The sequence below is a fragment of the Saccostrea echinata genome, unplaced genomic scaffold (genome assembly GCF_033153115.1).
Source record: "Saccostrea echinata isolate AGI-Se365-2 ecotype Australia unplaced genomic scaffold, CSIRO_AGI_Sech_v1 ptg000002l, whole genome shotgun sequence".
NCBI classification, from domain to species: domain Eukaryota; kingdom Metazoa; phylum Mollusca; class Bivalvia; order Ostreida; family Ostreidae; genus Saccostrea; species Saccostrea echinata.
Genome location: NW_026889751.1, coordinates 9,736,622 through 9,753,777, shown reverse-complemented (window position 1 = coordinate 9,753,777; position 17,156 = coordinate 9,736,622). Strand labels below are relative to the sequence as shown.

Sequence of the window (17,156 nt, the reverse complement as noted above, 5' to 3'; positions counted from 1 at the left end):
GTCACAGGAAGGTCAGAAGATATGTCAATTTCCGAATTTTCTAATTTTTATGCAAATTTTTGTCGATTTTACAGCACATTTTGTTTGAGAAAACATAGCTTGCCTATCTACCAAATTTATATATTTCATACACTAGTATCAGATTATCTTATATATAAAAATCTCAGATAGGCAAGCTTGTGCTTTATGTTTCCGGAAGTGTAAAGTATCTCAAATTTGACAAAATATCAACAGAAATGAGGAAATTCGGGAAAATGTCCTACTTCTGCACTCTCTTGTGGCCTCCGTGTAAGCTTTGAATCAAAATTAGTGCTGGTTTTAAAACAAGCATCACTTTAAGTTCTTAACTACAAACTATCACAATTTTAACTGCAGTCTAATTTTTACGTCAAATAAGGGGGCAGATTCAGCTGTTACCATACCTTGTCCTTTGTTGAATTTGTTACAATGAATTCACAACTGTTAAAAATAATAAAATTCATTAAAACAAATTCTTGTTATAACAGAATTGAATTCATTTAAACAAATTAGATAATTTGTTATATCAAAATGAATCCCTTTAAATGAATTCTACAATTTGTTATATTTAATTCACAAATTTTTTTCTGTAGGCCCTAATGTCACATTCAGTTAAACAGTTTACCTGGTAATTGTTATAACAAATTTTGGAATTCATATAAACAAATGTAATCTGTTGTAACAAATTTTTGGTTATAATGAATTCAACAAATCTGTTGTAATGGATTTAATTTGTAATAATGAATTAAAGGAAGATGGGCGAACAAGGCTAGAGAAACATGAAGGTGAAAAGTTAAACTTCAATTATAACAAAATTTTCTTCGATATTTCATCTAACATTAAAGTATACTCTATGTAAAATCTCCACAATTTGCAAAAATCTCACAAAGATTGAAATTATTTACCTATGAAATAGCATACACACACTGAAGAGGGCTAAAAGGATCTTCTTCTTTTTTTATACTATAACACATTTTTTTTATATGAGTGGGCCTTCATTTCATTTTTCCTTGAAGTTTTCATAAAAATACACATTTTTTGGTTAATAGAAACATGGAGCAAAGACTCACTATACCTTAAAAATTCACTTTTATGACATAACATTTCCATCTTTCCGAGAAATACTCGAAGTCAATTTAGTCAAGGGTCATATCACAAACATGATTTAAATGCCACTTTTCATCAGAAGTTGTGTACTGTAGTGGTCAACGTGTTAGTCTCAAACGAAAATGATACTCAGAATTTTTATTGCTTTTATTGACCTTGTAAATTTGAACTTGTCTGGCAGCCAATGGTCCAGATGCTTCTCTAACACCTCCCGGACAAAATCTGTGACAATGATTTTATTCTCATAAATGTACAAACATACATTGTAGAGAGGAGGTAGGATAAGATACAAACACAAGAAAAAGAATATAATACATTTATAATAAATGGTACAAAATATCATGTTAAGATTCAAATCAATTATTTCCATCTATAATTTGTTTAACAATCAACAAAAATTTGCATAATTTTTTCAATATTGAACAGTTTTTTGTTGAAAAAGTTGTTTAAATTTCTCTATAATTGGTCTGCATATGAGATATTTTGAAATATATTTTAACCTAGCCTCTTTAATTTCTTTTCGTGTGCATTCAAAAACATAATGAAATTCATCACCAATCTTAATAAGATCACATAAAGTACAAATCCTTTGTTCTCCTGGGAGACCATTCCATCTCCCAGTGTCAATAGGGAGTTTAAAATTGTTACATCTAAATTTACATAGCAAAGTTGAAAATTTTCGAGGCATATTAACAAGATATCTTTCTGGTTCAAGTATTTCTTTATAAATTCGATAATTAACACCCTTGGATGAATTATAAACATTACTTTTCCGGTTTTGGATATTTTGGTCAACAAGTATTCTTTTTACTTCATTTTTAACCCATGCTACACTGTGGGAATCGGAATTAACATTTACATTCTCATTATAAAATCTACGATTCATTCATCAGGGTTCTTCATTAACCCGGATGATTTGCTTAGTAACATAAGCTGCACTTTATGTACTCATCATTGTGGTATTTCCTGTATACTACCAACTAGCATCCTTCGGATGAGACCGTATAAACCGAGGTCCCGTGTCGCAGTAGGTTTTGTCACGAAAAAGATCCCTCACTGCTCAATGGCCGTAAGTGCCGAGTATGGGACAAATTTGCAGCTCTCCACCGGCAAGTGGTGGCGTCTCCATATGAGTGAAAAATTCTCGAGAGGGACGGCGTTAAACAACATTCAAAAGCCAACTAGCATAAAACAACACTTTTTGAGATTTGTACACCTTTATTCTCTTACAATGAGTAAATGAAAAAATATATATATACCCCTTTTCGAGGGATGAGATGAGTGAAATGTCGACTGAGTATTGATAATACAGCAAAGCAAATACCCTATTCTTCTCTCATATATATACAGTATCATCTGTTAGAAAAAGACATCGCATCTTATTTGAGACGAAAAAGAAGAATGGAATAGAATAATCACTCCTGGTTTTTACTCTTCCCTTGTCACCAGTATAGGATTAAGGTATATAGTATGTAGCACTTCGGTCTTCCGTCATACAACACAGTGTAGCACTATGACAAGATATCAAATGTAAAGCGGACGTGTATCTTCTTCAATCTGCTTCAGTCAGTCCATATGTAATATGGATAGACGGGAGAGAAGTGGTGATCCCCCTTCATGTCTTCAGGGTCATCTTCTTCCTTTATACAGACCCCTCCCAGCCGGGACTCCATATAGGTCAATGATACTATAAATAGAGATTAATAATTGGTAAGTAATCCCTTTACAAGGTAGAAGTTTTTGGAATCTAATTTGATTAAGCAACCACAGGGGGCCTTGCGCGCTGTCTCACTCTACATCTTTACAGGTAGAGTTTTTCCAGAGATTGATTTTATTTATATTTATTTACCGTAAATCATTTTTATTCGCGAGAACTTTATTTCCTCTTAATTATTTCGTTTGCGTATATTTGTATTATTAAAGATTATTACCAATAGTAACCAAATTCCTGGATTTTTTCCTAGCTCATAAATACCAAATAACTATCTAGCAAAAATAAGCTGTCGCAAAATTTGGTGATCTACAGTATTTTTTGGAAGCACTTTAACACCCCTACTAATGTTATTGTGATTTAAATTCAAGACACGTGGTGTAGGTTGACCCATTCTAAGGTTATAGGGTAGAACCGATTTTATAAATAAAATTGGCAGTATTTTCAATACCATAATGTAAAACAAAAATGAACTTCGTTTTATTGATTGACATTGTAGTGCAGTGCAATAAAATGCAGTTAAATTCTTATTATGGTAAACAGTATAAATTCTCTTTCAAACAAAAAAATCCCCTCATCAGTCAAAAAGGAGTGTTCATTTCTATTGGATCTTTTGCGCATACCCAAACTAGTCGATAAAAAAAACCCCAGCAACACGTAACTTTACGAAAGTCTTTCGACTTAATTACTGATTGTTAATTTTGATTCATATCAAAGAAAACAAATATTTAAGAATATGAGAATAAAAGAAATGCTCTCTAGTCTGTTTTTGAAACCTTTTTTTTCTCAAAGCATAAAATGAAAAATAGAGTGTGTGTATTCAATCAGTTTTTTAAATTCAATTAAGAAAAAAAAATTGACTAAGATAATTTTGATTGAACAATTTGGCAGGCATCAAAATGAATCACATTGTATTGCAGCAGAGTGCAGTATGGTGTAATTCTACTTATATTTAAACAAGCACAATTATTTTACTTGTCAATGTATTAGAAATATTCCCCACCATCCACCCTCCAAAGACAGCTTTTATATACAATTTGTACTTGTGATTGAATGTTTATTTGGAAATTTGCATAATGTAAGTTTTGTTTCAAAGTTCCATAACTCAAATTATGTCCCTTTGAACAACGTAGACAAAACGGTCATTGATTTCTGCTTTATATTATGTAAATGTTTAAGTAATGCTAACGACTAACAGGTTTGTATACTACATATAAGACGTTAGAGAGACTTTCACGAAATGACCATGTGTTACAGTCAGAGTAAATAACGTTACGGGTAATGTCGCGTGTAAAGGACTTAGTGTGAGCTTATCTCACTAAACAAGTACTGCTAAGCAGTATTGAAAAGCGTCTTTGATTGTTTTACAAAGTCATCGGCGCTTTGTTTGGGTCTCAAAATATTCACTCATCAGTCAAACAAGAAATTTTTTTTTAACTGTTTTGCCTAATAATAAAAATTGACCAAGTATGTTTTATTTAGACAGTACATCAAGCATTACAATGCAATGTATTGTAGGACAGTTATATTTTTATTTAAAAGCAAAATTAATTAGCTTGCAATTAAAGAACTTCACTCGACACTCCAATTTTCCTCGGGATGTTTCGCATATATCCATATCAGTCTTTCAATAAAAAAAATCAGCAAAAGTAACTGTTCTTTGATGAGAACTTAGCTCTAAGTACTTTTATCACAATATATTCTGTTTATCCTTCCTGGTGCTTATCTGCATCACTCTCAAAATTTACACTCATCAGTCAAACACGAGATTTCTCTCTTTTTCAATCTTTCATATACCCAAACTAGGTGTTGCATAAAATAATAAACAGCAATGACAAAATTTGTCGAAAAATCCTTCGACATTATTACTGCATTGTTCATTTACTTTCGTATGAAAGAAAACAATCATACAAGAAAATGTGAATGAAAATATTCCATCCAGTCTGTTTTCAAAACTTAAAAAAAAAAAAAAAAAAAAAATCAGAAAATATGTTAATTTACACCTTATTTTCAATACCATAATGTAAAACAAAAATGGACTTCGTTTTATTGATTGACAATGCATTGTAGTGCAATAAAATGCAGTTAAATTCTTATTATGGTAAACAGTATAAATTCTCTTGCAAACAAAAAAATCCACTCATCAGTCAGAAAGGAGTGTTCATTTCTATTGGATCTTTTGCGCATACCCAAAATAGTCATTCGATAAAAAAAAAAAAAAAAAAAAAAAAAAGCAACACGTAACTTTACGAAAGTCTTTCGACTTAATTGCTGATTGTTAATTTTGATTCATATCAAAGAACAATTTGGCAGGCATCACAATGTATCACATTGTATTGCAGCAGAGTGCAGTATGGTGTAATTCTACTTATATTTAAACAAGCACAATTATTTTACTTGTCAATGTATTAGAAATATTCCCCACCATCCACCCTCCAAAGACAGCTTTTATATACAATTTGTACTTGTGATTGAATGTTTATTTGGAAATTTGCATAATGTAAGTTTTGTTTCAAAGTTCCATAACTCAAATTATGTCCCTTTGAACAACGTAGACAAAACGGTCATTGATTTCTGCTTTATATTATGTAAATGTTTAAGTAATGCTAACGACTAACAGGTTTGTATACTATATATAAGACGTTAGAGAGACTTTCACAAATGACCATGTGTTACAGTCAGAGTAAATAACGGTTACGGGTAATGTCGCGTGTAAAGGACTTAGTGTGAGTTTATCTCACAAAACATGCTAAGAAGTATTGAAAAGCGTCTTTGATTGTTCTACAAAGTCATCGGCGCTTTGTTTGACTTTCAAAATATTCAACACTATGAAGTATTGTGAAGTTATGATATGTGCCAAAATGATGTTGATTCTTTGAAAAAATTATGTACATTTATTACTAAGATTAAAAGTATGGTCTGTTCTCCCTAGCTAGCTGAATTAATCTCACCTTTTCCTTGACTCACTGTATTATATGTATATATGTTTATGTACCTCATTTACCATTTACATGGTTTTTGAGTGAATAAATTGAATTGAATTGAATTGCCTAATAATAAAAATTGACCAAGTATGTTTTAATTAGACAGTACATCAAGCATTACAATGCAATGTATTGTAGGACAGTTATATTTTTATTTAAAAGCAAAATTAATTAACTTGCAATTAAAGAACTTCACTCGACACTCCAATTTTCCTCGGGATGTTTCGCATATATCCATATCAGTCTTTCAATAAAAAAAAATCAGCAAAAGTAACTGTTCTTTGACGAGAACTTAGCTCTAAGTACTGTTATCAGAATATATTCTGTTTATCCTTCCTGGTGCTTATCTGCATCACTCTCAAAATTTACACTCATCAGTCAAACACGAGATTTCTCTCTTTTTCAATCTTTCATATACCCAAACTAGATGTTGCATAAAGTAATAAACAGCAATGACAAAATTTGTCGAAAAATCCTTCGACATTATTACTGCATTGTTCATTTACTTTCGTATGAAAGAAAACAATCATACAAGAAAATGTGAATGAAAATATTCCATCCAGTCTGTTTTCAAAACTTAAATTAAAAAAATAAAAAATATATTAGAAAATATGTTAATTTACACCTTATTTTCAATACCATAATGTAAAACAAAAATAGACTTCGTTTTATTGATTGACATTGCATTGTAGTGCAGTGCAATAAAATGCAGTTAAATTCTTATTATGGTAAACAGTATAAATTCTCTTTCAAACAAAAAAATCCCCTCATCAGTCAAAAAGGAGTGTTCATTTCTATTGGATCTTTTGCGCATACCCAAACTAGTCGTTCGATAAAAAAAAAAAAAAACAAACAAACAAAAACAAAAACAAAAAAAACAACCAGCAACACGTAACTTTACGAAAGTCTTTCGACTTAATTACTGATTGTTAATTTTGATTCATATCAAAGAAAACAAATATTTAAGAATATAAGAATAAAAGAAATGCTCTCTAGTCTGTTTTGAAACCTATTTTTCTCAAATGATAAAATGAAAAAAAAGAGTGTGTGTATTCAATCAGTTTTTAAATTCAATTAAGAAAAAAAAAATTGACTAAGTTAATTTTGACTGAACAATTTGGCAGGCATCACAATGTATCGCATTGTATTGCAGCAGAGTGCAGTATGGTGTAATTCTACTTATATTTAAATAAGCACAATTATTTTACTTGTCAATGTATTAGAAATATTCCCCACCATCCACCCTCCAAAGACAGCTTTTATATACAATTTGTCCTTGTGATTGAATGTTTATTTGGAAATTTGCATAATGTAAGTTCTGTTTCAAAGTTCGATAATTCAAATTATGTCCCTTTGAACAACGTAGACAAAACGATCATCGATTTCTGCTTTATATTATGTAAATGTTCAAGCAATGCTAACGAGTAACAGGTTTGTATACTATATATAAGACGTTAGAGAGACTTTCACAAATGACCATGTGTTACAGTCAGAGTAAATAACGGTTACGGGTAATGTCGCGTGTAAAGGACTTAGTGTGAGTTTATCTCACTAAACAAGTACTGCTAAGCAGTATTGAAAAGCGTCTTTGATTGTTCTACAAAGTCATCGGCGCTTTGTTTGAGTCTCAAAATATTCACTCATCAGTCAAACAAGAAAGTTTATATTTTTTTTTCACTGTTTTGCCTAATAGTAAAAATTGACCAAGTATGTTTTAATTAGACAGTACATCAAGCATTAAAATTCAATGTATTGTAGGACAGTCATATTTTTATTTAAAAGCAAAATTAATTAGCTTGCAATTAAAGAACTTCACTCGACACTCCAATTTTCCTCGGGATGTTTTGCATATATCCATATCCATGAGAACCATTTGAGCGTTGTTTTAACTTTACAAAGAAATAGGCGTGTCATTATATGACAATCAATGTTCTAAAAAAGCTCAAAACGTTCCATTTAAATGGAGAATTTTACTACTTCAATGCGCTTCATTGTATGATCGATATCAAATGGATTGCAAAAAAAAAAAAATGTTTATATGAAAAAATACAAAGAGTAGAAACTATGAAAGATGCCACGGGCGTTTGTAATTTGTTGCTCCGTTGTTAACTAGAAAATGCGTATGAAAAATGTACTCTGTGCCACGTTCAGAACACTAGCGTTTCAAAGTTAAGGAAAACGACCAGCATCCCTTAGGCATTTCAACAGTTAAATGGACCCGCGATCATCTGCTTTGGTCAGGGAACCCACCTGACAATTGTATTCACCGATAGTACAACAAAGGAATGCAGATGAAAATCGTCTTAGTTAGAGTATGACTTTGAGAAACCTAGAATTCCACGTTTATTAAACGTGTTACAAATGAATTGTTTGTAATTGTGAGAATGGAAATAATAGAATAAAAAAGGACAGCACGAAAAAAAAATGTCCTATGTGCCTTTTCGATCGCCTTGGGTTTTTTTTTTTCAAGCGTAAAATTCCTGTAGTATCCATAGTAACCCACAATGCAATTCAACTCATTCAGAGTAAGCTATTTGCTACATGTACTCTGACGCCAAAAAATATAGTCCCATTTCACATGCAAGCATGTTTGTCCAAAAAGAAATTTTAATACATAAGTGCAGAAAATAATGCAATGAAGAATACTTATTGACGTTTGAATGAATTCAGGAGAGATTAAAATACATTTTTACATATATTATTCAGTGGTGAAAAATGAAACGCAAGATAACTTTTCTGTTTACATGTCTCCACGTGCTAGTCACTTCTTAGCCACATTTCCGTGAATAATTCACCTTATCTCGTTGTAGTCTCGCTAGATCTCGCCGGAGCTACTGTGAGAGCTACTGAGAACGCCTCGGATTTTATAATTTGCAGAACACCGAAAAACTAGAACTGTCCAAAAGGGACAAATACCCCCCGCTGAGTTTTTCAGAGAAGATACCAAATCACTAATGTTTTTTAGATGTGAGATGTGTTCACAATTTGCTTAAACATTTAGACTGAAAATTTAATTACTCATTATATTTTTTTAAATGAATGAAACTAAGGTGCAGCCTAATAAAACACCAATACTAGTCACACGCTAGTAATTACAGTGTTTTTTATTACATTGAAAAAATAGTTTGCAACTATATGTCATCTTTGTGAGACATGACACTCTGCAAATTGATTGTTGAAAAAAAATATCATAATTAATTATACAAAATCAAATTGATCTTAATACCTTTATATCAAACTCATTTTAAAAATAAAAGCCTGGTTCCAGTAACTATGTATTTTGACAGACATAAATTATTAAGAGACTTAGACAACAGAGATCTTTGTTTCTTTCTGCCCAATTCCCAGGAGATATAGATAAGACCTGCTTGATCAGAGATGCCCCAACAGCTTCCCACACTGAACTCATTAATTAATCTTTAACTGGATGCATGTCCACTCATTACTCCCAAGGGACAAATGGATTTACACTATCTGCTGTGTAATGTAAAAACTGTTTTTAATACTTTGTGATTTTTTTTTTATTTCTAATGAGTAGTTTAAGCTGTAGTTCACATTTTTGTACAGATGTTCTAGATTCTAAGTCTCAAACTTAGACATGAACCCGAAATGACTAAGTCAATAAAAATGAAAAAAAACACCTGTTAAATGCAGAAAAATTACCAAATAATGTTGAAAATACCAGGTGCACATCTTCATATGGTAAATAATAAGTGTACAAATTTTAATACAAATCTATGCAATAGTCTCTGGGAACAGATCCGGACAAAACCACATAATAAAAATGAAAAAAAAAAACACCTGTAAAATGCAAAAAAATTATCCAATCATGATGAAAATACCAGGTGCGCACCTTCATACGGCAAAGAATAAGTGTACAAATTTTCAGACAAATCCTTGCAACAGTTTCCAAGAAATGGTCCGGACAAAATCTCGTCTACAGACAGACGGACAGACAGACAGACGGACAAGCTGATTCCAATATACCCCCCCCCCCCATAACTTCGTTTGCGGAGGGTATAATAAAGTGTTCCGAACACATTAGTAGGGGTTTTTAAAATATATAAACGAATTGGTAGCTCTACTGAGAAACACCGCTTTCTTAGTCCAAGTTTAACCTGCTTTCTCTGGTTAAGATTGATTATTTTAATTCAAAATCAATAAAAATGATATGATTTAATTCATTTTTTTCATTTTTGAAAATGCAAAAAAGATACGTTTCGAGCAATATCCAATCTCCCTCTCTTTGAAAATTTATCCCACTTGTTTTTAAATTTCATTTTATTATTTTTATGCTTATTTCTTTGACAATTTTATGACTGACTGCATCCCAGAGAATGGAGAAAGAACAAATTTTCTCATCACCTGCATACTGCTCCGAAGAAGCATGCGATGACGTGGATCGTTGACCCCGTGACCTTGAGTCATGTCGAGGCGAATGTGGGATTGGTCTCATGGTAGAACGTAATGGCACGGTTCCAACAATAATTTCTAGAGGTACATACATCTCGAAAGACGGTCCAACAGCATCTACTCGTAACTAAAACAAGAATATATTAATTTTGAAAGAAACAAGTATGTTCATGTATTATGAACGCACTTTTAAAATTATATCCGACTGCAGTTTAAGTTTTCTTTATTTCATGTCACTGTCATGTTCTAAATTTTGAATTTACCGGAGGCCTGTTCAACAGAGCGAACGTTCGCGAGCGCTCGCGAACATTTCTGTTGGAAAGATAAGGAATTTTGGCGAGCGCTCGCGAACGTTCGCTCTGTTGAACAGGCCTCGGGTGAGAGTAAATACAAAATTTAGAACATGATCTAAATTTCGTATTAACCCCCACCCGGTAAATTCAAAATTTAGAACATGACATCACAATCAATAGAATTTAAAAGACTCGCTGATGTTCAAGTATACAGTAGAACCTAGTTATAAGAAAACTCGCTTATAAGGAAATTTCGCTGAAAAAACTGCGCATTATATTCCTTATACAGCTATAAGGAATCTTGGTTATTAAAAGTCCCAGAGACTTCCTTTTAAACGAGTTTTACTGTATATCGGTGATGTATATATATATATATATATATATATATACATTGATGTAATAGAATATCTTGTAGATGGCCTAGAATTGAATTCTCATTAATGTATATACGATGAACAGTATATATTTAACCTTAGACTCAGTGATGTATATTTCAAATTAAAGACTTAGTGATGTTGCATAACGAATTTAACATTTAGTGACGTATGCTTCCCGATGCACTTTCAGTATTATAATCGATCAGCCCTCTCTCTAGAACACTCTTGGCTGATTTTACATAAAGAATTTAATCGTAACATTTCAGAACATCTGCTGTAGTTTTTGAGATATATATACACTGTATACAAATTACAATTTCCAAAATATTACATAATAACAATGTGGTTTTTTGGCATCTGAATAGATATGCTAGAAATAAATAAAAATCAGAAACAATAAAAGTGTCAATGGATTGTCCAAATCGGCCTCGATATTGCGTCAAAGTAGAAAAATATCACTTTTATTTTACACCGGGATCGCGCATCACACAGAGAAGCTGTACGTATTTATATGTACAGTCGAGCCTTGGTAGTCCGGACGCCAATCTCCTTCCGGACGAAATTCGTGGGGAATAGAATTCATATCTAATAATTATATAAGTACGCTTCAGTAATCCAGATGATTCATCAATCTGGACGATTTGCTTGGGAACACAAGCGTCCAGATTCACGAACATTGACTGTAATCATTAATAAATAAATATATATATATAAAAAAATAAACTTCACGCTTCTTTAACTTTTTTCTTTTGCCCTTATGCAAATACCTACAAGAGGACTTTGTTTTATTATTTTGGATCTGAATCATAATATTAAATAAAAATATAGTAAATATATCATGCGCACCCCTAATATGTACCTCTAGTTTGTACTGTATATCTATAATGTTACACCCAAACAGGAAACTAGGAGGGAGAGCTGGAAGGGGGATCCCCTGGTCTGCCCACGTGCTTGTAGTGCCCCGGGGTACAGAACCATGAATGATTTTATCGATCTGTGTGCTCACTGTTCGAGACTCATCAGAGCTGTGGAAATTTGTGGTCTGAAATAAAAATGAGAATGGAAATTCGATGTTACCAAAATAAAGTATTTTTTCTTTGTAATCATTTACCAATACAACTGTGAACAAAACTCTAGGAAAAGCTTACAGAGCACCACAATACAATTTATATTACATGTACCATTGTAAGTGTTATGGACGAACTTGCTATTTTCCGACTTGACAGATTTTCGATTTCAATCGTCACAGGAATAATGTCTCCTGGAACAAATCCCCTTCTTGGAAGCGATAGAAAAGCGCTTATGGGACCAGACGTACAACACAAACAACACAAATTTTTCGTAAGCGTCATGCCAGTCGGAGACTGAAACGAGAAATCCTTCTTTTAAATAAATATTATTAAATTGTTGGATTTTTAAAATATATCTCTCATTTAAAACCGATTAGTAGAACTCACGTCTATTTGTGGAAAGGTGTTCAAATCCAGTGGACCAATCACAGAAAAGGCAGTTTTAGTCACGTGGGAAAATCTCTTTGGTTTTTCAATGGTCCCTTTAATGGTGTATCTTACGTGACCATATTCCCCCTCAAATGAAGATGGAAGATTTTGAGGGAGCTGGAACTGAAATGGATAACAGTAGTTCCCTCGCAGTAAAGTTAACTTTGGAGCATCGTTTTCTGCAAGGAAAACATGAAAGATAAACATACAATAAACGAAATATACACATAGATTTTTTTTTTTTAAAATTTTAACGGTAGAAGCAATTTTATGATGTATGTTAGGTTTTGCCCAATACCATTGTTCCCAAGGATTGTAGTTGTGAAGTCAAAGTATTCTTCGTGGGCCGAATGATGACGTGTTCCAGGGGTTCGCAAAGGAGCCGGTCCACGCATGCGCTGATCAGTCCAGTGGACAAATGCTTCACCTTTCACATACACTCTGATACCTTAAATTTTTTTAGTATTTTAATATAATGTTCAGATTTAGTGTGACAAACCAATGTAGCTTCGAATTGTTTCTCAAATGAAAAGAACAAACTTTCCTCAAAATAGTCTTGAAACACTACTTCATGGTGGAAGTCCTTTATCTACAACTATTTGATATGTATGTTTCAATCATCGTTTTTTTTTTCATTTATGGAAAATATGGCCATCAAATTCAAATTAACCTAAATTTATTTATTTTCCGTGGCCAATTGTTTGTGATTAGTGGAGAGGATCAGAAATACGTTGCAAGAGAAGATGCAAAGGACAAGATAGGCTTAGACCCCTTTTTGGCCCCTGGTTTGGGGTGTCTTTTAGAATGATGCAACAGTTTATCAATAAAAACCTGTTGTCACCCCTGCCACAAAATGAGTATTGGTTATAAGTTATGGGATACACAAAGGTCACAGGAAGGTCAGAAAATATGTCAATTTCCGAATTTTCTCATTTTTAGGCAAATTTTCATCGATTTTACAGCATATTTTGTTTCATAAAACATAGAGCACAAGCTTGCCTATCTACCAAATTTATATATTTCAAACACTAGTATCAGATGCATTTCATGTATAAAAATCTCAGATAGACAAGCTTGTTCTCTATGTTTCCCGAAGTGAAAAGCATCTCAAATTTGACGAAATTCCACCAGAATTGAGGAAATTCGGGAAAATGTCCTACTTCTTCACCCTCTTGTAACCTCCGTGTAAGCTTTGAATCAAAATTAATGCTGGTTTTAAAACAAGCATCATTTTAAGTTCTTAACTACAAAGTATCCCAATTTTAACTGTGTTCTGATTTTTACATCAAATAAGGGGCCAGATTTGGCCGTTACCAAAACTTGTCCTTTACAACATGATTTAGGAAATTTTTATGCTCCTGTAATCGAAGATTCGGGGGCATATAGTTTTTGGTCTGTACGTCCGCCTGTCTGTTAATCTGTTTGTCCGCAAATAAAATGTCCATAGTTTTTGCATGGTTGGTGCTAAGGATTTCATGTGAATTCCTTGTGACAAGACCTTTCTTTGGGTACCAACATATTTGACCCCTTGTCCTTGGAGTTTGACGTACTTTTCCAAAAATTTACTAAACTTTAACCTTGGCCATAATTTTTGAACAGTTAGAGCTAGTGTTTACTTGTTTCACATGTGTATTCCATGTGTCCAGACCTTTCTATGGGTACTAATAATTTTGACATTTCGACCTTTACCTTCTTCTGAAAAACTTTAACCTTGACTATAACTTTTTAATGGTGGGTGCTAGGACTTTCCTTTACCACATATGTATTCTTTGTGACAAGACCTTCTTTGGGTAACAACTTACCTCATGACCTTGGAGTTTGACCTACATTTGAAAAACTTTAACTTTGCCTATAACTTTTGAATAAAGGTTTTCTTATTTCACTTAGGCATTCCTTGTGACAAGACTATTCCTTTGGTATCATTATTTTTGTCCCCATGACACACTGACCTTGGAGTGTCCTACTTTTTGAAAAACTTTAACCTTGGCCATATTTTCTGAATAGTTGGTTTAAGGGTTAATATATTTCTCAGGTGTATTCCTTGTGACAAGACCTTTCTTTTGGGTATCAATATTTTTGAACTCTTGACCTTGGAGTTTGACCTACATTTGTAAAACTTTAACCCTGTCCTTGAGCTATCATACGGGGACATCAGTGTTTCACAACCAGATCTTGTTCTCCTTGCAATGTTTTAAATTTTATAGAAAGATAATAAATGAATGATAAAGTAGTACATAAACTTGAATATAAAATCTATTTTGAACGTTATATCAACCCCAACAACAAGGAATCTAGACCTAAATGTACATACTATGACTCGACTCTGAAGACAAGGAAATTAATTATTAATTCTGAGGGCAAATTTATTAAAGATAAATGTTAAATTAATCATTTTACACATTATAAATTATTTACCTAAAATGATAAACATTGTCGTAGGATCAATATTTTAATGAGCAATGTTACATATTTTTATTCTATCCACTGGCATACGTCTTTCTTTACGGTTGTGATCATTTCATCAAATTTGTCCGTTTTGAGCTCTCAATTAGAAATAAATATTCTGTTCTGCAAATGGTTTCATTGTCTATACCTTTAAGTTAATGCGCAATTTTCTTGAAAAAAAATACTGTAAGCGTACTGCTGCGGTAGAGCTTCGAAAACTCTTATAAATGTAATTGAAGGTTACGCCGTTTCAAAATCCACTTGGGAAGTTACCATAAGCACGGATACTGTGTTGCTTCATTTGCAATTCTAGCATATAAGTGACCATCAGAACTGTTTCCGATAATCAAATTATTTTACAATTTAGATGATTTTATTTGTAAATTCCTCATGGATAATTCAATCTGTATGCGGACTGGTTTCTTATTGTTGTTCAGACTTACAGACAGACGGAAGTTTATGGCATGAAATGCCAGAAAATTATTCAAAATCTCCCCAGGGATAAAGGTTTGTGTGATTTCCTACAAGACATTTTTCCTCGGAGGTACAAGACATTTTTCCTCGGAGGTCCTCTGAGAAAAATAAATTGCAATCAATTAGCAAACTGGAGCTCACAGTGAAACCGATTCAGAGAAACCAGCTTAGAAATTACTACACCATAATGCATCTATTAGAAGTCATTACAGACGATATTAGCTTAACAAACAAGTGAGAAAACATATTTTCAAACTTCGGATATTATTACGAAGAGAAAACAAATTCAATATAATGAGCAAAACAGAGTAAGTTGATGGCTCTATCAGTGTCTATCTCCGATGAATAAATGCTACAGCTATAAAAAAAAAAAATCTGCGATTAGCATCATGATTCACTTTACTCCAACGTATGCGTATTAACTTAATGTTTAATGATTCATTCAACCATTGAAAATTTACGCTGTAATTGCAACAAGTAGAAATAAAATTATACACTGGTTAATGCAATGTATTCGATCCCAAATTAATTATTGTTTATATTGGTTCAGAGCGAGAAAGAATAGCTTTTGAATTTATCAAATCCTTGCAATTTCCACTATGGCATTACTGATACAATTCGTTGGATAATTTTATTTGAAAGGCTGGAGAGAGCTATTTAATTTGTAACTGTTGGATTATAAGGGGTTCAACTCGTTCCCAAAATTTAACATGCTGGGAAAATATATATATAAATAATTAGAAGTATATAGTCCTGATAATGATGCAAAAACATTTCATTTTGAACCAACTCTGACTTCATATAAATAAACATGTTTTGCAAGAGAAACCTGAAACTTTTTTGTTCAAATTTCACGCCCCCCCCCTTCCTTTCCCTTAAACTGAAAATTCAGCTAGGATCCGCCCTGACGTTTCTATAACACTATACTCTAAGTTTACTTACTAAGACTATACTCTAAGTTTACTTACATTGCAGATTTAACGGTTTGTCAACTTCAACGTTAAGGTATCCTTGGACATTTTGTCCTGCGTAATAAATGGCAACCGGATTCCCAAAATTAATGTAAAATCGTGCAAGTTTAGGCATACTTCATTGAGATCACCTTCTTGTATTCCATCTATGTAAACACGAGCTCTCTGATGTTTCGCTCACTGCTACTGGTGTTGTAAATTTGTCGGAGATAACAAACGATCGTAGAAAATTACTAACGTCTGCCAGATGAAGCACATGCTTGGCCAGACAACGCAGACGACAAAACTCTCATAGCGTCGTAAGGCCAACCGCATGCAGTTCCTTCTTGTTACAGACTTGACGTTTCCATTAAAATAGAAATGTGTGCAGAGTTTGGGAGAGCTTAAAATCGGATATTAAACTTGCATTAAAAATTATCTTTCCCATCTTTTTCCCCATAGCTGTTAATAGACAAATATTACGTACATTAAGCTTTTTCAACTGAAAACGTTGACAGCTTCCTATTATCAAGTAATATATGTAATTTTAAATTCATCAATGACAATTTGAAGATTTTTTAAAAGAAATTTTGTTAAACTTTTGGAAAAGAACGTTAGCTTGGGATTGATTTTTCTTGTCTAATGAATGCTTAAGCTTGGGATTAATTTTCCTTTTTTTTTTTTTTTGATATACATCTTTTAGAATAAATCTCATTCCTTTGGATTCTGACCAATTAACTGTCATTAATTGATTTTGAATAACGTGCAATTTTCCCTTAACCCCAAATTATCTTAGTGAAGACTGTCAAACCGATGGCGGCAACACAGACGTTCATCAATCAGGACCTCTGAAGGAAATAGTTAATTACAGATTACGTCAAGATC

At 32.7% G+C, this 17,156-nt stretch overlaps 1 protein-coding gene across 1 annotated transcript; it reads right to left on the bottom strand.

The window, feature by feature from the left end:
- Window positions 1-2,323: 2,323 nt before the first annotated feature.
- LOC133172088 (arrestin domain-containing protein 3-like) lies at window positions 2,324-16,528 on the bottom strand. Its single transcript, XM_061306899.1, has 7 exons — window positions 16,290-16,528; window positions 12,701-12,850; window positions 12,361-12,581; window positions 12,085-12,267; window positions 11,763-11,945; window positions 10,186-10,360; window positions 2,324-2,812 (listed from the first exon to the last, which is right to left on the bottom strand). Exons 1-7 carry the CDS (start codon window positions 16,405-16,407, stop codon window positions 2,688-2,690), a joined length of 1,155 nt encoding a protein of 384 aa, XP_061162883.1. The 5' UTR covers window positions 16,408-16,528; the 3' UTR covers window positions 2,324-2,687.
- Window positions 16,529-17,156: the final 628 nt, after the last annotated feature.